Source organism: Heliconius melpomene, chromosome 14, assembly GCF_056956725.1.
Source record: "Heliconius melpomene rosina isolate 202511_hmr_F chromosome 14, ASM5695672v1, whole genome shotgun sequence".
Classification (NCBI taxonomy): Eukaryota; Metazoa; Arthropoda; class Insecta; order Lepidoptera; family Nymphalidae; genus Heliconius; species Heliconius melpomene.
Genome location: NC_140402.1, coordinates 3,923,910 through 3,949,126, shown reverse-complemented (window position 1 = coordinate 3,949,126; position 25,217 = coordinate 3,923,910). Strand labels below are relative to the sequence as shown.

Below are 25,217 nucleotides of genomic sequence, written 5' to 3'. Positions count from 1 at the left end.
AGTCAAACTGCATCTTTAGGATGACTGTGATAATTTTTGTTTAACTTGGTGTTGGTTTAGTTGGCTTAATGGGAGATATTACTTTTCTAAAATCAGAAATGTGTGAAATATTTAGGAATTTATTATAACTAATATAATTTAGTAGATAGATATTCCACTAGTGACAAAATTCTCCAATTTCAATTACTTAATACTTTAATTAGCGCTTGAAGTCTTACAAGTAAAATAATCCGGTCGGCCCCTGGATCCCGCCCCGTCGCCACGTAAATGATAGCTTCCCTTTGCTAATGTTGTAGTAAGTGCAGGGGAAAATTCGCACAGCACGCGCAGACGAACGATTAAGTGCCACCGGCGCCACCGATGTATTACCCCTGGTTCAGTCGCGGATTTGTACGCCGTAGAATTATGTTATCAATCTCCGTAATGTTTGACGATTTTGTCATTTTTGATAATTATTATTATAATATGTCTATTTACTAAATGGTGTTTATATTTCTAATTGTAACTAGGAATGATAAATGTTTTTGTATGTTTATTCAAATTATTGGAAATTCCCAATTTTTTTTATGAGATAATAAAATCTTTCATCGATATTTTAAAACCTCGTAAAATGCCAATTAATGTTTGGTTGTAGACTGTAACACCGATTAACAAAAAGAATATAATTTATGTATTTAAAACAATGAATTAGTTTGAATTATTGAGGTGATTTATTAGTAGAAGAAACGTGATGTGGAAACAATAACCTAAGTAAGAACAATAAGTAAGTGTCCTTTAAGTGATTGTATCGTCACGTGCTTTTGCTTTTCGCTCATTAGTTAGTTATTTGTCAACAATTATATTCTGTAATAAAAATAAATATAACTTATTTTAATTTTGCATTTCTATACTCTTTGTTTTTGCTTTTTTATTTTCACATTTTAAAACATGTAAATTCTCCGTAAGTAAAGCAATTAAATATTGATCGTTAAGGAAAATTTTAAAATCAATATAATATTTGATTTTATTATCCATTAAAGTTTCATCGCGATTAAGGTTTTTAATACGACCGAAGCCGCGATTCACAACATGTTTATAAAATGTATTTTATTTAATTATATATCGCCGGTGATAATTGTATTTACTTTCACGTACGATCCTAGTGGCGCCAATGTCTGTACAGCCTACGATTATTTTTAGATTAGAAATGGGCTCAACCGCTTTACGTAATTGAACGAGTCGCATACGCGGCCAGATCCTGAGCGTTGGCTAGGCTAAATATAGTCACAGAGTTGGTGTGCAATTATACCTTATTATCACATGTCTCCAGTGGAAGGCAGGCAGGCGGCTTCATGCCACAGTTATTAGTTGCAGTTTCTTTAGAAAGTGTCCAGCTGTGATGTGACGAAACTGAAACAGCATGTCGAGCTGTTCACAGAATGACCGGTGAGCAATTTCCCTCACATTGACGACTTTGTAAATGTCTCGCGCGTGCCGTAGGTAACTCCCGATAGCATTCAATAGGCAGCAGCGCTTTGAAAACAACGAAATTAGGTTAATGCCTCCATAGTTATAATAATATAACGTGAATTGAAAATGTAAACACTGTTTTACATGTTTAATATTCATGGTTATGAATATTGCGTATATTATAATCGTTGGTTATGTACAATTATTATGATGAAAAAACACATTAGCGTCACGCTGTATCCCGCACACAGCAGAATAGGCACCTAGTGTGAAAACACTCCGCTCTCCATCTTCCGTCGAATTTTGGTGGCATTGTGTGTTGAACCTAAAGCAACGGCGCGCTTTGCCTTGACACCAGAGCGAAAAAAATGAAAATATTTCATTTTCTCGAGTAGGAATCAAACCCACAACCTATCGTGTTTACATTAGTCATAATTCTGCGCCACAGCTGGCCTCAAATAACAAAAAACAAAACGCACGTTAAACAATCATTTTTATATTATGCTTATGATTTGATATAAGAGAAGATATATTGAAGTGATAGACCTATGGCAATCGAAGCTACCTACAAACACCCATGTCACGGTCGATTTTATGAAGTCAAAAGCCAAGACCGTGAAAACATCTTGACACACATACCTACTGCCTACTACTAGCTACAGGCTCACTGGATGGCTGGCGAAGTGTACGTAAGTGACACTTGATGACACTTTCAATTATCACTGCACTTTGGTCCACACTCCAGCGAATTGTATCATGCATGTTTATTGTAAAAATTCAGCATTTAAAAAACTGCTTTCACTTATTCCCATTTTTTGTTTCATCTTACATGAATTCACTTTTCAATCCACGGCTGTCATCCTACACATTTTCGCTGTCTCCATTTATTTGTCACCAATCAAAATATGGAGATATTTAATCCTAATTACGAATTCAAATAGATTCTGACGTGTTGCATTTCAAACGAACGGCGGTCGTTTAATCTTTGTTGGCAGCTAGATGTATAATAAAAAAAAAAAAACAAGAAATTCCCCTCGTCAATTATCGCGTTTCTCGTGCTGACCAGATCCTGGTACCGAGCGTTGTCTATCAAACGAGGAGTGATGTAAATGTAACTTTCAGTGGTTCTAGTGGAAGTTTCCGTTGACCCAGATATGATTAGAAACTTCAGTCAAAATTATGCTTCTTTTTTTTTTGCTGGCTGCCAATTTCATCGGCAACGTCGAACATGTGAGATGCGAATGCGACATTCGTCAAGTGAGAGTTTTGCAATGCCCAAACTGGTATGGATACTGCGAATCGGTCGCGTTTAATTAATTTTTTTTTTTTTCGTAGATATAGATACTTCCGGTGTCGCTTTTGGATACGTTTGTTGTTTGTTTAGATGTTTGTTTTTTTTTATTATATATTTTTTAAAGTTACAATTGTAATGCTGATGCAATTAGAATTTTTTTTTTTTAATTTTAGCTAAGTAGGCAGTACCTGAGAATCTAATGTTGAGACACTCGTTCCCCATTTCCCACCGATTTCTGGACCCATTACGTGTTATGTACTCGACTAATTTTATACGTATCGAAAAGCGTTCCTTATTAAATGAAATCATTATCATTATCAAAGAATAATACTTTGTCATTTAGTTGCTATCATTACAAATGATACTTTAATTCATTATTTTATTCATTATTAACATATAAAATCGCGCTCGTCTCTCTAATCGCGCACGTTCGCACCGTGTTTCTACATCGCGGAGGAAACGCCTTGCGCGAGCTAGGTCGTTCGTCGACCCGCGCGCCCGCGGTTGGCGATTGTTTATACTCTATAGCTATACCATTATCCAAACAGTGTTTTGCTGCTTCGTGACATTCCTTTGTAATCATTTTGAAATGTGGGTTAAGGCTTCCTCTTTCGTGATAATCTTTTGAGCGTTGGTATTGTTCTTTTGGACGTATTGCTTATAAAGGATTCCCTTTCCCTCGGTCGCTAGGTAAAAGTGTAAGTCTTGAGTTTTTGTAACCATCTATATCATTTACCAAATTAAACTAATAATATAAGTTAAACAATTTAAGATTTTATTAAGATTAAAATTAGATTTATTACTATTACCAAAATGGAAGAACTGGTGTCTGGAGGCTTTGCCCAGCAATAGGACAGAACAGGTTAGCTTAAATAAAATCACCATGACAATTTTAGAAGTAGATTCCAATTATTATTTATTATACAAATAAAAAAATATTGTATTCATAACTTTACAAAGTAATTAAAATTGTTGAACAATTCCCTCTACCAGCATACGAGATATTAAAATTTTATATGCATACAACTTGATGTTATTTTTAATACGAAGAAATATTTAACATTCACTTATAATTAGCGAAATTTATCAAATCGACCTCTTAACACGAATAGATAACACGTAAACAAATGCTTAATGACACTGCATGCTTACATTAATGACGGCTGCGATTTCACCGCGATATATATTCTATTAGAATATAATATTATTATTTTTTATTCCGAAATAGAACTCTAGTTCTATTATATTTATTGTTAAAAATAAATAGTTTAGTTTAAATTTAATATTAAAAAAAGTTAACTAAAACCACCTCTTGCTATTTTAAACATATCAAAATTGCCAGTATCAATAAATTGTAACAAGAATAACGCTCAAGGGCCCAGCTCTATCGATAATAAAAAAAAAACAAACTAAAACCATTACTACAGTCCATTTTATGAAGCATCAGCTATCGGGATCAACAAACTATTCATTAGTGTTTTATTCTTAGAACAGATAGCCTTGGATGTGTTCGATAATTGTCTATTTTCTCTATCCTCCAGCTCCTCTGGATATAGATAGTTACTTTTGTTTAGTCTGTCTCCGGCGTTTTTGTGCCTTTTTTCTCTCGTTTTTTTTAATGCTCGCAGTGCAGGACATACGTGCGTAGGCGCCGTCCAGTCGCGCCGCAACTTTCTACGTTCGCGTCTAGATCGCTCTTACACCGTAATCTGTGGATTGACGTACTCCGAGAACGTTACGACGGGCGAATTAAACTACCACATTATATTACTTACTAATTACTTTGTAAATTATATTTTATTAGATTATCCTGAAAAACGCACGCTCGTCCCTTTAGAGATGATGGGGATTTGTTGGGCTGGTACGGATGGTGATAGAAAAGTTGATTTTGTTTTAATCATCTATGAAATAAATTTACTAAAGAGAAATTTAGATTTTAAAATACATTCACATGAACTAATAATAGTATTCTAATTGTAACATTTGTGAGATTAAGGATGTTTTAGTTTAGATCGAAATACTGAATTCAGCTTACAAGATTAGATTAGGAAGATAGGCAAAGTGAGTTTTAAGAAATTAGAAAAGGTATTTTTGTTGTTTATTATTTTGTATTATCCATTTATTCTGTGGCCATAGACTTGTATAAATATAATGTACTGACTATACATTTGTACTGACTATAAAATATTAGATTACATGTAATAGAGATGCTTCAGCAAATCAATATTTCTGATTTCTAGTTTTTCCCCATGTGCACTAACTTGGCGGTTGGTAACGGATGCTTAATATCTTTTACCTACTTGTACATATATACATTCTTCAAAAACTTTGACGTGAACGTATCTTGTGAAAAAAGGGGATATTCATTTGAATTATGAAATATATTTCCTAATAACTTAAAAGTACCATTTTAAATCATTTATATTTTCAATAGCTTAGCTTACAAAGGTTTATTTAATATGGTTTTTATATTTCTATAAAAGAAGCCTTAAATATGTAACGAGGCAGATTTAGAAGAGTAGGTATTTGCTTACATTAATTATTTCCTCGTATTTGATTACGCTAGCCTCAATCCTATATCAATATGAATAATATAAACGTCATGATGAGAAAAAGCTTCATGACTCGGTGCACGTTCCATCTCCGTGCTGGGTGGATGTTTTGTTTATTTTTATTATATAAAAGAATTTGCTTACTTTTGTACATGTATGTAGATACATTGGCTAATTGGGACTAGCTTTTCTTTTTTTCAGTTTCCCGCTTTATTAGCAGTCGAATATAGCTGGAAAGAATCTACTGTCTAAACACTTTGCTCTCCGTAATAATTCATTTATTTGAGTTGAGTTTGAATCAATAACTGTTGTGTTTAGGCTCGGACTCCAACATAACGGAGATGTATAGAGAAGTTCAAAGCGGATACTTAGAAGACAAGCTTAACGATATCCACTAGACACGAGATGTGTGAATAACAAATTTCTATTGATTGTTAAAAAAACATTTCTTCGTTCGTCTCTACTCCTCTGTCATGAAGTCCAGGCCTTACAATCAGATGAAAAGAATAAAATTGAGGTAATTCATACACACACACATACACGATGAGAACTCCTATAGTTCTTAAACTGCAGTGTAGTAGCAAAAATATTTTCATATCTCGGTGAGGAGACAAAGCGCGCTTTGTTAGGCGAAAGGCGGAATATTACTTGAGATGTGTTCTTGCTTTCATATCCTTGTCATCCTCGCCATGATATGGTGGATTGTGAAGGAAAAACCTAAATAAAAGTATGTTATGAAATATGAAGTTAGTCATGGTGCAGAGGCACAAGACGACGAGACAGGTTTTGGGTTCTGTTGGCACTTCTTGAAATGAAATATTGAATGTTTTCTTCGCTCTGGTGTCGAAACTCTGCCTCTGCCTACCCTGCTGTATGCAGGCAACAGCTTCATGCTGTTGCTAAATTAAAGTATATTATTCCAATGTTATACAAAAAACAAATTCCAAGTATTATGTCAGATTTTAAAGTAAATATTTACTTACTAAAGAATTTAATATTAAAATATACATTTTAATAACTAACGAGGTGCTCAACACATCTTAATCATCATTGCAAATTAAAATTTATTAAAATAAAAAGATGTCGTCGTTCACATTTTTTATTGAGAATTTTAATACATAATAAGTTAAACTTAAAATACAATATAAGATCACATGTTATTTATTTGTTAATACATCTTCAACATGCAATGCCTCCAAAATTCGGCGGTAAATGTGGAACGGAGTGTCCTAACACTATGTTTCCTTTGCATACCCTGATGTAATAAAAAATATACATTTTTAAATTGTTTCCAGCTAGTGATAACAACTTATCATTTAACTATTTCATAGTAAATATGTTAACAGTAAATATTGTAGCAAAAATGTGTGATTTTTTTTCCTTATATAAAATATATATCTATAAGATATAGCCACTTTACGGAGAAGTGATCATATAAGAGCTTGCGTAATATTTTTTTCTAATGGTTTTACCATCCATAACGGAACTCTACCGCTCAAGCGAATTTGCACTTCATTGGTTTTGAATATTGTGAATGAACAGATGCCTCGTTGATACTTAGTTAGTTATATATGTAGCGAAACAAGATTCGGATTGCGTAATATATAACGATATTATAGTCATTCGTTAAATATTGGCCAATACTTGGACTGTTGTGCGCTTTTGTCTCAATATAAGGGGGCCCCTACGCCACAATTGGCCTCGAGCTGGCCTAGGCTTTTTAAAATTAATTGCCATGAATACTTCAAGCTTTAACTAGTACTAAGAACGAAATATTTAAAATATATTTAAAACTACCTTCGTTCACCCAAACAAATAGTGACTACGCTTCAAATTCCAACACTAAAATAAAAAGATTTTTAAGGTAATTAAGAAAATACATGTAACATGAGTAATAAAATGATATCTTTTGCAAATGAAGCTGTATTAATTGAGAGTGCCACATTAATATGTGCCGAGAAAAAAGCCGAACGTCGCGAAATGCTCGGTTGGGCGCCGCCTCCTGGCGCCAGTGTCGCGGCGCGCTGACGCTTCCACGAAATTACTGTGCCAGCCGGCACGGCAAGTACACTGGTCGATGTGAATGCGCACAGGCGGAAGTTCAAAATGGTCGTTACCCACTGGTTGTCAACAAACAATTTTCAATGAATAATTTTCGTTCTCTCTTAAAAGAAAATACAATGCGTCATAAGTTTTAGCTGTAAGTGGGTAGGTAGTAGTGGTTAATGGTCGCCGTGGTCTGATTTTCAGTCCCGCTTTTAGTATTTATTTTAAAAGAATATAATATATGTTTGTAATTAATGTTTTTTTTTCATTTGATATTACGCAATACATAGCTTCGCATTTCTCTTTAATTTTAAAGATTTTTTTTGAAAAATAGTAACGAATAAAAATTCTCTATAATTTCTCTATTTTCACACGAATAAAGAATCCGTTGTTCACGTGACTTAACTGTCGACAAAAATAATATACTTGCATATATTGGTAAGGTGCTTTTTAATGGCACTAAAAGTAATAGTACTTATTTAAATCGATGTCATACATATATCATTTTCCAAATAAAAAGTATGCAAATATTATTAATATTTCCTCTTGATGTGTTTTAAAATATAAATTTTGGAATAATACTTACTTTGATAAGGATCAACATGATTGCTTCCGATGTATTTCCATCAAGCTGTCACACAACGTCTGTGAAGTTTAATCAAAATGACCTACAAACTCTTGATTTTTGGTGTCTACATGTAATAAATTATATTATTTTTGATTTTGTTCTTAATTAAAACAACATTTTCTTTGAAAGCAACAAAATACATATTTAGAAACAAATTTTATTTATTTTAATGAACTCTATAAAAACAGTCGCTTGTTTTTTATGTGTTTTATCGACTTATTTACACCATTTTCTTTTAATTAATTTTATTTAAATTTTAAAAGAAGAATAATGGAAATAAATTTATTAAAATTTACTTGAACCTATAAACTGCACCGTCACGGATACCTTATTTGACGTAATAGTACCACGAATCTAAATCAGCATCTGGTACTTGAAGGTTGTTGAAAATGATTCGAACATTATTTTCCTGTCCGTTGCTCTTGTCGGAATTCCGATAAACAGAAAGTTATTCCGTGTAGTCGTCGCTCTTAAACAAATTATCACGAATATGCTGACGTTTGTTTACTAGTCATGAAAAATATATTAGGCTTCTTTTTTTTTCAATGTTAAAAAATATTTGACAATGAAATATATTCCTAATATGTTGTCTTTAGTATTGTATCTAGGACATTATTACAGAGAGTAAAGAGGAGAGAAAAAGAAAATGTCTAAGATTTTTTTTGATATTTGAAGACTTGAATTTGCTTAACGCAAATTATGAATGATGAAATGTAAACAGCAGTAAGCTGAAAGTAGGCTTCATCCTACAAAGGTCCTTAAATACATTTAAATTAAGCTGTGGGGGTGCATTTTTTAGGAACAACTTCCTTACGTATATTATAAATTCGAAAGTAACTCTGTCTCTCTCTCTGTCTATCTGTCTGTCTTTTACGCAATCAGGGCCAAACCACTAATTTAATTGTGATAAAATACTCAGAGATACTTGAGGGTCACGGGATGAAGGGTTTCGATATATACCAATATATTAAAATTATTAATTTCACATGCAATTTATTCTGCCATGTTAATAACAACCGTCGCTATGCGACCGTTGCTAAGCAACGATTTGCAAAGTTTGTTGTTAGAAAACGTCACCCAAAATGAGCTTGCTTAACGCATCTCTCTATTGAAAATAATTTCATAAATATATTTAATAAATATTCGTACAGTTTAAGCGGGCGTAGCCGCGTTCGGGTTCACTAGTATAAAAATATTCCGCGAAAACGTCCGCCCTTAAATTCGAACGCATCAAGATGACATTCCTCGATGTTGACCCATACAAAGTTGATTAGGCGTTGTATGGGGATAATTAATACTTGATTTGTCTGTCCCACATACGGGCCACGCATCCACAAGCTGCGCCGGCGCCAGTTCTAACTGTTGATTGGCATTTGCGCATATAATTGCATTCAGCTTGTACATTGGAGCCTTAAAGTTATTACACAAATAATATAATAATTTAGATACTAAATAATGGGATGTTATTGGACTAAAATATATCTGGGGCCATCCGTGGCGTAGAGGCACAAGGTGTGACTGGTTGTGGGTTCGATCCCCGCTCGAGGAAAGGAAATATTTATTATATAAATTTATATATTAATTTCTTTGCTGTGGGGTCGAGGCAAAACACGACGTTGTGTCCCGCCACTCAACACGTAACCCCTGCAGAATTCGACGGAAACTGGGGAACGGAGTGTCTTAACAATAATATATAAGATATCTAAAAATATATGTATAGGTATAAAATACCTAGTTTTATTTATATTACGGGTGTACTGTAAATATATTAGAAATATAGCAAACGAATATTGCAAACGCATTAAGTTTCGACGTTGTTAACTAAGTTAACGGGTAGTCTATTACCGCGTGTAGACAAAGATAGCAATTTTACGCGTCAATATCGATGGTCAAGACCATCGTGGTTGCAATGGTGGCAATACAATGCAGCATAACTGTACCCAACAAGATGGCCGTTCGTACTACTCAAGATATTATAAAATAATTTATGACCCACCGTTCAATAAATAGGTCATATTTAATGAACAACGGAACTCGTATTTTTTTTTATTATTTTTAGGTATTTCATAGATATTATATAAGTCTTAATTAGGGACGCCAAACGATAAATCTAAATGGTTGTTAATCGTTCGGTTACAATAAACTTTTGTAACTGTATGGTTAAATATTCAAATAGTGGCCGTTCGTACTCCTCAAGAAGATTAAATAAATTATAACCCACGGTTCAATAAATAGGTCATATTTAATGAACAACGGAACTCGTATTTTTTTTTATTATTTTTAGGTATTTCATACATATTATATAAGTCTTAATTAGGGACGCCCAACGATAAATGTAAATGGTTGTTAATCGTTCGGTTACAATAAACTTTTGTAACTGTATGGTTAAATATTCAAATAGTGGCCGTTCGTACTCCTCAAGAAGATTAAATAAATTATAACCCACGGTTCAATAAATAGGTCATATTTAATGAACAACGGAACTGTCATTTTTTTTATTTTAGGAAATTTCATAGATATAAAGCGATAAATCGTAATGAGCGATGCCCAACGATGAATGTAAATGGTTGTTAATCGGTTCGGTTACAATAAACGATGTCCGCGGTAGCCGAATGGTTTACTAATTTCAGTTTGCCGTTGTTGCGTCAGTAATGCGAATCTGGAATCGATGCGCCCGCATATATTATGCAAATAATGAAATTTGTTGAAAACGTAATACTTACCGTCTGTCAATTTTGTATTTTATACGTAAAAACTATATTTAATTGTGTATTATAATTATTTTTTAATAGATAGAAGATTATAAAGTAATATTTTATTATTAACACAAAACTTAAGCCATATAAGGTAATAGGCCGCCAATACCGTTATATAATTCGAAGTGCAATGGATAAAAATTGATGTATGATCGGAGATGGCTCGCGCGGTGGCGGGGCGGGCGGGGGCGCGGGCGCGGGCGGCGGCGCTGCGCGTGCGACTCTCACCGCCTTATCTCTCGCGACCTCCGCCGCGTCCGCACGCGCACACCCGCCGCGCCGCACCGCGCTATGTCGCCCCATACACGTCACTCTTGTGTGTTCGAATATTTTTTTAGTTTCATGAAAGGTTCTAGCCCGGAAAACCTCCAGTGATCTTGTTGCTTGCGATTGTGTTAATTTAAAAAAAAAATTACCTTAAACTTTTAATTTTAAATAAGTGAATAAAAATTATAAACTCTTGAGACACGACGATGGTGTCGGAAGGGGCTTTGCCCGTTGTATGGTGTATGCGCGATAATCAACTGGTGCCACACCAAGTATCTGGTGTTAAATTACAAGGTGCTGTCACAGGAGCTCACATCGCTGCTGTTACAGATTTTTTGCGAATGGTGGCCGGTACGCCCATTATTTTACCGCATACAGCTGTGCCCGATAACATAAACAATGATGTTAATAAAGAAAAAGAAAACACAATGTCCAGACGTAGAAAAATGTCCATGCAAGTGGAAGTTCCTTGTGTTTTCCTATCTGAAAGTGCTTTACAAAAAGCCAAAAGCCGAAACAATTCCTTAGAAGAAAAAAATATATTTGAGAACTCTGGTAGTTCTACAGCTAAGTACCACGATAATATAATAGATAATCAATTTACTACTTGTATATCAAGGTGTATTAGCACAGAAGATCGCCATGTTCCGGAAAAAGAAATGTATCCCCAAAGAATAACAAGAATAATTGAGTTAGACGATTTTAATTCCGATGAAACAAAAAATAATGAGAAGGAACCTTTGCAAAGGATAACTAGGATAATTGAATTTGAAAATGACAATTTACCATCCCCAGTGTCAATAGATGAAGACAGTGAAGTTCCACAAAAAATTACAAGAATTATTGAATTCAATGATACAGACTCGTTTTCGCCAGTTACAAACAATGGTGAAGATAATGAAAAGGAATCTCATAAATCACCCAGAATAGTAGAAACTTCTAAAGATAGTTTTTTAAGTATGGCTAAGATAATAGAAATGGAAAATGAAAAGTCCAATGAAAGGAGATTATCTTTAACTTGTGAACGCGAAATTGGATGCGGAATAACCGAAAATATCGAAAGTATTAGGTTAGCTAAACCATTACAACGAAGTAGACTAAGTGTAGATTCTTCATGCTCCGAAAACTCTTATGCTAATATAGAGACTATTAAGAGTTTACAGGATGTAAGAAGGGATGACTCGATAGACTTTATTGCGAATAATGAGTTGTTACCTCCATTTAAGCCGCTGGTACGCTCACGGTTCCGCAGGAAAAAGACATCAGTATGTTCGATAGGCTCATCGGACTGTGATGACGAGATAGATGTAATATTTAAATCAAAGCCAAAATCTAGTCAATGGGTTAGCTTGGATTGGATACCACCGCCGCCCAAAGAAGAGCCAGTGATAGCTCACGTCTGTGATAAAAATGATTTTATATCCAAATGGATAGCAGAGCAAAATTCCCAAGATTCGGGAATTATTCCCGAAGAAAGACGGAGAAGTCTTCCACCAAAATCGAACGAAATATACTTGCAAAACATGAGAAGGTTTAGTGATGGTCTTCAGATTTGTAAAGAAGACGCAGCAAGTGATTCACCCGCGACTGTCAAATGGAAATGGCATGATATTGTTAAAAGGCATCTACAGCTACTGAAAAATGATAAAGGATTTCGAAGACAAAGAGGCAGTTGGATAAGAACGGCAAGACGACTCTCAGGAGCAAACGACATTAATAAAAATCAAGAACCTTTACCTTTCGATACATACATGAAGCTAAATACTATGCCGTAAGTATATATAGTTTTACCCCACTTACTTTTAAGCAATAACTAACCTAGTATGAATGCATTTTAGATGCGCTCACGCATGTCCATGAAACTGGCCATGACGGTCTATTTAATCAAACTTAACTCGATGAACAAGTTCGACATTCAACATCCACAGACAAAACAGGTTACCACCTTTAGCTTGGGGCAATTTCGTGCTAATCGTTCAATAACAAATGGCGACCTATTTTGTTACACAAGTTATCACAGCGGTTTGAATATATTATGAAGTAAAAGGCTATCTCGTTATTTATTATGAGAATATGTCATTATTATAAATATTACGAACGGAATTATGTAGTCCATTTAGGGAAATTAACCACCACTAAAGATGACCAATGGGGACTTTTGATAGCATGACGGCCGACCAGTGCGTGTTACGAGAACTGTCCTGAGCACGCGCTTCCGCAAGGCCACCCGATTAGAATGCAGGGAGCTCGCGTCCAAGGCTACGCTGCCGCCGCCGGTCGCTGCACCGACATCGATCTTCCTCTCGATAGTTTGGCAATTGGAAGTCCGCTCAGGAAGTATCCTGTGAAGGTGACGCTCACTCAAAAATGTAACCATCCGATCGGAAGTTATTCGAATTTTGTACGCATCTTCGACTCGTGATTTTATTTTATATACTTCCTTAATCATCTCTTGAATATTATTACCCTAAAATTGTTTATGTGTTAAATATTTCATTAAAAACCGCTTTAAATGAATAATTTGCTAAGAGGAAAATTAATGTAGGCAACTCTTTATAAATATCTCGATCCCAGCCGCTAGAGAGCACGGAAAGCATCAGGTAGTGAGGCAAGATACACGGACGTGCCGGTGTCGGTTTCACTCATCAGCCTTGAGGGTTACTCTTGTTGCACAACTGCTAACTTCAGTTCCTATAGTAAATTATATTTACGATAATGATTGAAGTAAAATTCAATTATACACATTCCATCAAATTCTTGTTTATTTCGTTTCACCGTATACCTATTCTCGCTCTTGTGAACGCACTAATATGAAACTTAAAAAATAATGAACTCCGGGTTCCGGTCTCAATTCTCAGTAGTATATAACGAATATACTTTTACATTTAATTCCAAAGATTTCGCTATTTAATCCTTAACTCTAGGTATATATACCAAATTATTTTCCGATGTTTTTCACGACAAATATACTTAACGATAATTGGAACGGTATTGCTGACCATATTTTGTATTACTAATAACAACATGACCATTGTAAAGAAATGTATGTAATTTTGAAACAAACAAATGCTATTACTACGAAATGTTGCTTGTTTAACTGAGTTGTACTTTTTTTTTTCTTTTCTTTAACAAAGTAAATTATAGAGAATCCAAATATAAGTCAGTGTGTTAATTTTTTATTAAACTATGTAGATAATTAGGTATATGTATATAATAAACCTCAGTGCCATAGATAATTAAAATGACTCTATTGTCAAATTATCAATTAATATATAATTAATATTTTTATTTTATTGATGTTAATAAATTAATCTTTGATAACGTAAAATATATTTTTATAATAATTAAACCTCAATTAGTAATTTGCAAGATTTTTTTAACAATTTGTTAGAATTAGACTATTTTATTGTATTAGTTAAATGTTTTTCTAATCGACAAGGCAATAAAACAGATGTCAATCAATTTATTATAATAACAATGGGAGGTGAAATTTCGCAATGCAACGAGCATTAATTAACCCCTCTCTCTCTCTCTCTCTCTCTCTCTCTCTCTCTCTCTCTCTCTCTCTCTCTCTCTTCTCTTTTGATAATTCGTGATAGTCAAATATTAGTTTTACTAGAATATATATTTCCTGGTAATTTAGAGTAGATTGATAGCTAAGAGTATGTACCAACTCATGTAAACACAGTCCGTATCAGTAAATATAAGGCATGAGAAAATCATAACAAATGCTCGAAGGTAATACTTATTACAATTTTCATTCTATTAATTCTATTCTTATATTCTGATTTAAAATTTTCTGATTTCTAATAGAAATGTTTTAATTGAAATATCTAATTGGATCATTATTAATTTAGATTCTTGTTATTCGCAAGGTTTTTGGTTAGAGATGGGCTATTTTCGCTTTATAAATTAGTGTTTAAATTTTTCCAAATCTTAATATAGTTTTTCCAATTTTCAAGTTTCTCAAACTGTTTTGTTATGTTATTTATTTGTGTCTAAAATTACTATTATTGCCAAGATCTTTAATTATATTTATTAGTAAAATATAATTTTATCAGTATTGCTATTTTATATTATATTTGAAGCGCACGTGTTAGAAAATGGTTTCCTCTTATCACGACGGTGGAGATCTCTTACGAAAGAACAATGCAACAGGTTTTATGTATTGTTTTTGCTTTTTATGTGTGCTGCGGTCGATTATAATCGTCGACGGATGTTTTCATGTATTTTATACAATTTGTATTCACATTATAAAACGTACAGGCAAAAGACCGGCGTTGAGTTACGCCACTCAATACGTAGTGCCTTAACACTGAGTTCCCTGTGTCCACCCTGCTGTGTGCGCAAAAGTTAAAATCTTATAAGATTTCGATGTTAAAACGTAGTGTTAACCTTAATGTCAATAAAATTTATATCAAATATTTCGCACTGCCCGTAACGCTTTTATGCGTCGCCATCATCTAGTCTATTTGCGGCCAACAAATGGCACTAAGAATTAACGACTCATTGTAAAATTCGCTAAGTGTTTTTCCATTCTTATATTAAATTGATAAACAATCCTTTTTTTAAGGAAGCTACCTCGTCCATTCACATGTCCTAAACTTTGATTTAAACCCGACATAATAAATTCGCAATGGTGCTCTAGAGGAAATAGTGCTAATTAAATCTGAACAAGCACCATTCAATATGTAGTGTAAATATTTAAAAAAATTATCAGCTTCACGCTGTATCCCGCACACAGCAGGGTAGGCAGAGGGAACCTAGTTTTTTTTTTACAGTATCTACTAATACTAATACTATAAATGTGAGAGTTTGTGTGGATGGATGTTAGTTCCACTATGAAGAAAAAACTGCTTAATATATTCACATGAAACTTTACAATAATATAGCTTATGTATTAGAATAACACATAGGCCTAATAATACATACAAAATATTTTGCTATATAATTTGGCTAAAATATGAAAATAAGCGGGCGAAGCCGCGCGTGGGTCGCTAGTAAGTAATAAATTCACAGGTGTTATATAGAAAATGTTCGTAATAAAATCAAACAAACACAAACTTTTCTACATTAACATTTTTTTATATTTTTTCAATATGCAGTTATTACAAAATGAGACGTTTCTGGCACACCACGCAGTGCCTTCTTAATATGGAAACTGGGGGTAGGTTACCAGTACATCTCGTACTGGGTAACAATTACCTTACTCTTAATTATTTACTAAAAACTTCCTGTCACAAGATCCATAGCCCTTCTTTATCCTTTTGTATATTCAATACCGCTTTGTACTTGTAGGAAAGTCGTTGTTTTAAATTCATAAAATGTCTTGACGTGATAATTGTTATCCTTATCCGTCATTTCTGTATATATTGTAAATAAGTAACGGATATATTACTTGCGAAAATAACGTTGATTTTTTTTTGTCATCTTTAATGGGTTTTTGGGGTTTTTAGAACGTGCCCTGAAATTTCATCTGAAAATTGACTCTAAATGACAATTTACATGGATTGATGTGAGCTAGTGCTAGTTTGCAAGCTTAACATGAACTACTGTGCTTCTTGTGTTTTTTTTTAAATAAAATATTTGAGGTCAAAGTGTGATTGTAAACGTGACAGGGTTCGATTTCCACTCGCAGAAATGAAATATTTAATATTTTAATTTTCTTCGCTTTCGTTGAGTTTCGCCACTCAACACGCAACGCCTCCAGAGCTTGGCAGAAAATGAGGAACAGTGTGTTGTGTACGTGATACAACGTGACGCCTTAAATAAATCAAAATAATATTCTTTTTATGAAGAAAATCTTTAATTAAAAAAGGTATTTTAGTAATAGAATTATGTAATTGAAGAGCTACCACGACTAAGCAATTCAACCTCTAATAAAAACTGGCACAATTCTCATCTAAACAATGGGTGATGACGAGTCCAATGATTTATTAATTAAACGATAATTTTCTTCTCCTAACTAACTACCACCGCTACAAATACTCCATAGACATTTATCTACAATAAATAGATATATATTCTTGATCGATTTGCACGTGTTAAGGTATTTTTCCTGTGTTTTCTATAATTTTAAACATGTTCGCTACATGTGACAATAATATAAGGCTTTATTGAGGACATAAATTTTACACAATGAGTAATAAATCATGTTTTTTTCTTATAATCTCATTAGTTGACTTAATTATATGATGTAGAGGAAAATTAAATCTGCTTAACGCTATATCTCGCATATAGTAGTGTAGACAGAGGGAACCTAGTGTTAAGTTCCCCACGTTCCACTGAATTATTCGAGGCATTGCGTGTTGTGTGGCGGAACACCTTGGGGCCAGAGCGAAGAAATGAAAATATTCATAAATAATAACTCGTTCTCCCGAGTGGGAATCGAACCCATAACAGTCGACGCCTTAGTTATAAATGTATAAATAATCTTAGTTTTATACTTTTTGTTAAAGACAACTGTGCCTAACTAGAGACTAAGTAAACTCTCTCTAAAAACTCGTATAGAAGCCGAAGACATGTACGTCCATCGGGATACGGAACCCTATAATTAGATTACCCATCTAGCTCACAACCTGAAGTCAGGTAGGTAGGACTGGCTTAGCAAAAAAAACGTGGTTACATCGGCACGCGAAAGTTCAACGATCGGCAACCCACCCATAGTCCATTGTGAAATTCTCATTTGTCTTATTGAGAAAAACTTATCTATTTTTAATATTTAAACGATAAGGATTCTTTATTAGAATTGGTTTTTTTTTCTTTTTTTATATCTCTATTACAAAGATAGATAAACATCTAATTGATTTTTTCTTATTTGTCTAATACAAAGATAGAAAAATATGGGTTTTTTTTTATATAGATAAAGATACAAAATTTAACAAGTGTTTTAACAATATTATTTCTTAAATGTAAATCTAGACACAAATGACACTGTGCATATTTGCAGTTCGCTGTTTGAACTTTCAAATCTCTCCAATTGAAACATGTAAAATAAATATGTGAGGCGTGATTGGGCCTATTTAGATAGTAGGTATGCGAATAAGAAACTTGTTAAAACACTTTTCGTCCTCCACTTCTTCTTTTTCTTCAACTTTTCCTTGTTTTGGATCCTTTCATTTGTTTTTTAAATGATTACATTATTACCCTTTTTTTTAGTTTTCGAGCTTTTATATTTTTATATAATAAACACACCTAAATGTTGAGTTAATTAAGTTACGTAATCAGTTAGTTTAGCTTCGTAACATAAAAATATGAACTTTGAAATTAAATTCTAAGTTCAACATATTTGAATAAACATCAAGTTTCTTTTTTAAAGAATGCCGTATTTCTGTATGGTATAAGTAATAAAATAAACCACGGACCAGTTCTCGGTAAACGTTAAATTGACAATGACTCAGTCTTGCTCTATTAGACGACTCGGCTGTCTGGTACAAAATTAAATTGTTTCTTCATGTTATAGTATCAAAATAAAACGTGTGTGTTTTAAATCAGCTTCACGCTTTATCCCGCATGTAGCAGGATTGGCAGAGGGAACCTAGTGTTAAGACACTCCACTCCCCACTTATCACCGAATTCTAGAGGTGTACATTTTTTCTGAAAGAATAATTAAAAGGTCATAATAGTAAATAATAATTTAAAAGTAATTTCTGGAGGAATAATTTAAAGGTAATTGTCACTTTTAGTAGAGTATGTATATACCCAAAGTGATTCACATAACGATTTCTCCAACTGCAAGCAGGTCAAGGCCGCCTATCGTCTGGCGACTTATCTCGTCGTAGCTTACTGTTAAATTTAGTTTGTCATTCAAATAGAAATTAAGTTATTTTGTTAACTATAATATGTTAGTCTTAGAACATATTAGAATGATATCTCATGAACTAAACTAATTGTTTGTATTTATATCTCATTTTATACAGTGTACTAAATAAAAGTAAATATAAAATCAAATTATCTACGTAGAGTGTGACTATAAACGCGACTAGTTGGAAATTCGATTCCTAGACGAAGCAATGATTTTTTTTATATTTTCATTTCTACACACTTAACAGACATTTCCATCAGAATTCTTTGGAAAGTGGGAAGCAGCATGTCTTTCACTGCCTACAATTCTGCATGCGGGATACGACGTGAAGCTGAAAAAAAAACTTTTTTAAATGTACTTATAACGTGATATTTCATATTCTCTTGCATTACCCATACTAACAATAGAAATAAAAAAATATATAATTGTTATTAGTCTTGCTCAGTAACAAGGATGATGCCTGCACAAGATTAAAATCAATCAATTCTATATGCGTTCTCCGCTTTAAGGTCTTCATTCCGCAGCCTAGTAATTGGTCTATGACCCTATGCGTGCCCTTAACACGTGACAAGGTCCTTGTGGCAAGTAATAAAATGAGATGCCCTTTTTACTTTTATTATTATTGTTATTGCTATAGTTCAGTTGTCGTAATATTAGTTATCCTCTTCTATCATTTAGTTCATTGTGACTTTGAAATATATATAAACTCGTTTGTGTTTTACATCTACTTTCCTTAAAATTGTTATTTATTAGAGAATAACTTAAAGATTTTCCTTTTATTTTTCTTTTGTATGACATTTTGATACGATGATAAAGATAGATTAAGCTTATGAATCTCTTATAATAATTAAACAGTAGGCCGTCGTAACGCAGCGGCACAAGCGCGTAATTGTAATGTGAGGTGGGTACGTTCCCACTCGAGGGAATGATTTATTGTTTATTAATGTATACATTTTATTCGCTCTTGTACCAAGGCAACGGCGTTAAGCTCTGCCACTCAAAATGCATTGCCTCGAAAATTCTACATAAAGTTGAGAACGGAGTGTCTCAACACTAGGCTTCCATCTGTCTACAGCGTGAAGATGATATAAAAAATAAACAATGTATAACCAAAAATAAACAGAAATGTATTTCTATTGAAAAAGTTATTAACAAAATGACTTGGAATGTTAGACAGGTTCTTTTTTTATTATGCAACATCTAATTGCCTTTTTAATTATTTTTTCCCATCTTTTTCGCTATTATTTCTTTGTATATAAATAAAATTTATATTATTTCGTTAATTTGACGTGACATTTTAGAAGCTTTTTTTAGAAGATATATTGAGCTTGTCGCTGTGATATACTATTGAATTTATGATTAATTCTATTCTTGTTTTATCGAAAGTCATAGTAAAGTTATCATGAGATATTATTTGATTTTGTGTCATAACAATATGTAAAAAAAAATTCACTTAAAACTCGATTTGACATTATTAATTTTAAAAAAACAAAATACACCGATGTTGATAATGATATAAAATTATCCATGCCAAATTATTATTATTTTTTAATTAGTTTATTATAGATCAAAAATATTTTTTATTTACTTTCTTAGTATCAACATTCTTGTAGCCTCACTTTAAATTTAACCTAATATATAAAAAAGATAATTCAATTGTTTCTACGTTTTTAAGACATTAATATTTCTTAGGTGAATGCAATACTTTATTATATGTATTTCTAAATTTTAGTAGGTATTTATTAGGTACTATAGCGATATCCATATAACATACATGTATTAATATTTTTTCTAAGAAAATAATATGGGGCGACCAAGGTCATATTTCGACCAATTTTAAGCTAAACTACCCACAATAAAAAAAAGTGTTTAAAATATTCCAGGTATTTTAAACGATTTAGTCATTCCGTACCAGGCGACCTTGTCTGTAACTCACCATATCTTGCAAAATTAATGAATTGTGTAACCATTTTTTGGAAACTTTCAAGATTCATCTAAATTATATTATTTCTTATTCATGTGTATTTATATATTTGTATCGTCGTATAGATTATTGTGTTTATGTTTTATAAATTAAAAATTAACTTAGCTTCACACTGTATTGCTATGCCCTCATTCTTTTTTCGTGACCTTCCTCCAGTATCTTTGCCCGCTCATTTCTCCATCATCTTTTTTTGCCATTCTTTCATCACTAATTCTTTCGACGTGCTCAAATCGGCTGAGCACATTCTTCTTCATTCAAATAATATATATTCTAAATACATATTTTAATCGATTTTACCTTTAAAAAAATATAGTAGGCAAAAGTGAACATAAATAAATAAGAATGCACTTATCTATGTCTTAAGGACGTTGGTACAATAAATTTTGCTCTCCCCGCGCCGCGCGCACGTCAATTGAATGTAAAGTAGTATGTAGTAGTAGTTCGCGTTGACTCATTCTCGCCCCGCTTTCCGACTGGGTACCTACGCATTATTAATACCTTTGCAAATTGTTATTTATTATTTATTTACATATTCGATATTACATAATATGGAATATATAAAAAGTACTCACTCTTGCCATCTTGGCTTCGCCTGCGTGAACTATGTTATTATTAATTTCTGTCTCCATGAGTACCTACGTCCTATAAGTGACGTCCATGCAAAATTTGAGACTCCTAGCATTTGTAGTAACGAAGTTTCACACAAACTTTCGACCCCAAAAACAATCCCTTAGAAATCGAATATAGCAAATCCCCGTCTTAGCGAGCACCTACGTCCTATAAGTAACTCCTATGCAAAATTTCAGATTTCTAGCACATGTAGTTTCTGAGATTTCGTGATGAGTGAGTGACCTTTCGATTTTATATATATAGATAATATGATCCTTTGAAATAATCATTAGATAATAGTAATTTGTAGAATTCTCAAGATGTATTGCTATATTATTAAAATTAACAAGGCAAAGCGCGGCGTTGAATTCCAACACTCAATGCCTCGAAAATTTGACGGAATGTGGAGAATGATGTTTCTTAACACCAGGTTTCTCTTTGCCCGCCCTGCTATGTACGGGATATAGGTGAAACCCAAAAAATATATAAATATGCTTAGGCTTGATCGGTAGGCGTGGCTTTAAATATACTTAAAAATTATATTGAATTTAACGCTAACACTAAAAAAATATTTTGAATATTACAATACTTATATATACTCTTTTTTTGCAGATGGTACTTCCGCAAAATTAAACGAATCGAAGCCGAGAAGAAATTGCTGCTGCCGGAGAATGAACATGGTGCTTTCCTCATTAGAGACTCTGAGAGTCGCCATAATGATTTTTCATTGTCAGGTATGTCAGATCGTTATTTTTAATCTGTATTGCTTTTATTTTAGACGCTTCCTTTTAAACTTTGTTTTTTTTTTTTAATTTATATACTCGATGTTTATGGTTGCAACTCTTAATGCCTTTGATCGGAGAGTTTTTTTAAGAATATAACTTTTTAAAGTATAAAGTCATTATAGATATTCTTGACATAAAAATGTTTTTACCGTTTACATATATTAAGTGGCATGTGCTCTTGATTAATTACCTGACTTAACAAATATTATTGACATTGGTAACAATTTTACCTTTTACTTTAAAAACGAAAATTATTGGACGACCTTAACGGACAATAAATTGACACCTATTGCACTTTTATAGTCTTAATTATGTAAGGTAAATATTTAAAGAGATTGAAATTGTAATTACCAAAATACTGAAGTAGTAGCACAAACTTTTGTATGTCCAATAATTGCAATTAACGATAGTACTGTAGAGTCTGAGTGGAAATTAAAGTGGAGTCGTGGAAAAGAAAGGTTAATTTCAATTGAATATACGCGGCCAAAGCCCCAGGATGGACGCTAGTTAAATACTGTGTCTGTTTAAAATCGCATCACCTGACTGCTCAACGGCTCAATTCTCTGGGAACCGGTTATAGTCTATGGTCGTGAGAATAATGTTGATTATGATTATATTGAATATTCTTTGTAATTATTTATTTATTCATGGATTTTTTTTACATATATTAGCTATATATACTTAATCCTCCTGTTTAAGTTAAATTTCATGTAATATTTTCTATAGATTTTTAATATAGTTTAGTAGTAGTATAGTGTTTAGGTATCTCTAGTCTCTAGGTAAAATATCGAAAATGAAAACTCGCAAATGTTTTGATTGCTCTTTGAACTGCTAATGATGGTAGTTTTAGTTAGATTTTTTCAATAATAAACAAAACATTGTTTATGCCTATTTTAAATGTGTTTTTAATAGAAAATTATCATTATTAGTATAAAAAAGCAATAAAGGAAATTTGAAATTTTTTACTTTCGATTCTTTAACTAGAGACAGTATATTTATATTAGTAATGTTCTACGTACAAATAGAAATATAAAGATGAAGGAACACAAAACTATATTTTCAGAAACAGCACTTAGTGATAGCTTTAATGCCTTTAACAATTCGTAAAATGTGGCTGAAATTGTGAGAGCATTTGTGCTCTACATATGTCCTGGCAGACGTTTTAGTATTCAACTTTAGTCCTTTTTTACTCTTAAAAGTAATGTGAAATATAATGTAAAACCACTCGCCATACATCAAAATCCTCTTAGTGTTTTGTTTCAGTACGCAAAGTAACGTGAATTATATGAACATGTATTATATGGCACAAAATGTGTCTGTAAACGTGACAGGTTGTGAGTTCGATTCCCACTCGAGGAAATAAAATAAATATTTCCATTTTCATCGCTCTCCCATCGGTGTCAAAATAAAGCGCGATGCTTAGTTCTGCCACTCCACACACAATGTCTCTTGAATTTGGCGGAAAATGGGAGAACGGAGTGTCTTATCACTAGGCTCCCTCTGCCTACCCTTCTGTTTGCGAAAACAAAATATGTATGTATATTATACACTGTTCCCTACTATTACTCTTCATCTCGCAGTAAAAATCAGGTAGGTAACACGCGGCGTACGACTAAACAAATTGCTCTGCTTTTGAAGAAGAATATTAAAGGCAAAAGTTAAATGGCCACCAATCGGGGGCTCACATCTTATGCGAAACTGCGTTTGAATATTAACTAAATCCTACATTTATTATAGTTCACTGGCTCTTACTTTACCTGTGTGATAGCTTTCTGAATTCAGAAAGAAATATTTTATTTATTCTTTTTTTTTTTGGCTTTACGCTATCACGTACATAGCAGGGTAGGTACAGGGAAGTTAATGTTGAGACAGTTCGTTCTCCATTTTCTTCCGGTACTCAACGCCGCGCTTTACCTCGACACCACAGCAAAGAAATAATTTTTTTTTTTCTCATTTCCTCGAGTGATAATCGAACTCACAACCTAGCTTCAATAATATGTTATACTCGTATGCCATTTATTTACAGACTGCGTAGGCGGTGCAATACCTCGAAACAATTGTTATATTTATGTGTTAATAATATAATTGATATATATTTTTTTCTTTTATTCATATTTATTGGAAAATTGCTATATTAATATGGATGAATTCGCAATAATTATATATATATCGTCATATAATAATATTTTATTGTGGGTTTTTTTCTACATTATATATTAAAGTAATTCATGAACGTATCTACTTTAATTTTTTTTTCAAAGATAATCCATTTAATAATAGGGTATGATATAATAATATGGTGTTAATATTGAGTTACTTTTACTGTTAACGTGGCAAACTCTATAATATGTTTTAGTCGCCCATTTAAAAAAATAACTAGGCCAATAAAAAAAAAGAAAGTACTTTATAAATATTTATTATTTCAAAAAATGCAGTAATTCCGATATATTTGATTAGAAATTTTGAACAAGTTTTGTATAATTTTTTGGTAATTAATTACCAAATAATACCAGTTATTTACCATTAATATAAGCAAAAAACATAGCACGTGTACGTTTTATTTATATAAATTTTCTACATGTACATTTATTTTAAAATAACATTTGAAATTCTTAAGCGATACATATATATATATAGGGTCATATTAAAAATCTATATTAATTTATATTCAATCTAGATATTATCAACGTGCTTCTTTTATAATAAGTCGCTTTCTACTAACTCCATTTTCAATTATAATTATTATACTTAGATACAGATTTGAAGTTAATAAGTCAATATTTAACGCTTATTTATTATATTTATTTATATTTACACAAGGTGTGACTAATGCGAAGACGAAAATTTCGACGGAGTGTATTAACACTACGTTCCCTCTGCCTACCCTGCGGGATAAAGCGTGAAGTTGATTTTTTTTTATTTATGTTTATAATTGCAAATGTATTTCATTATTATTACGCACTTATTTGCAATATCTTTATACTTTGTATATTTTATTCACTTCCTTTGTGATTACTTTTAATTAGCATTATATTATTGTGTG

The 25,217-nt window shown here is 32.7% G+C and overlaps 1 protein-coding gene across 2 annotated transcripts in view; it reads left to right on the top strand.

The window, feature by feature from the left end:
* The window catches only part of Src42A (Tyrosine-protein kinase Src42A), a 54,141-nt gene that overhangs the window by 8,804 nt on the left and 20,120 nt on the right, over positions 1-25,217 (top strand). Inside the window, exons 1-2 of one of the 2 annotated variants that reach the window (XM_085197118.1) lie at positions 10,964-12,763; positions 22,002-22,123. In XM_085197118.1, coding sequence (XP_085053244.1) covers positions 11,199-12,763; positions 22,002-22,123 — 1,687 coding nt within the window. In that variant the 5' untranslated portion in view covers positions 10,964-11,198. Of the gene's footprint in view, positions 1-10,963; positions 12,764-22,001; positions 22,124-25,217 lie in introns of those variants that run through there. The other variant, XM_085197120.1, reaches the window with a different exon arrangement.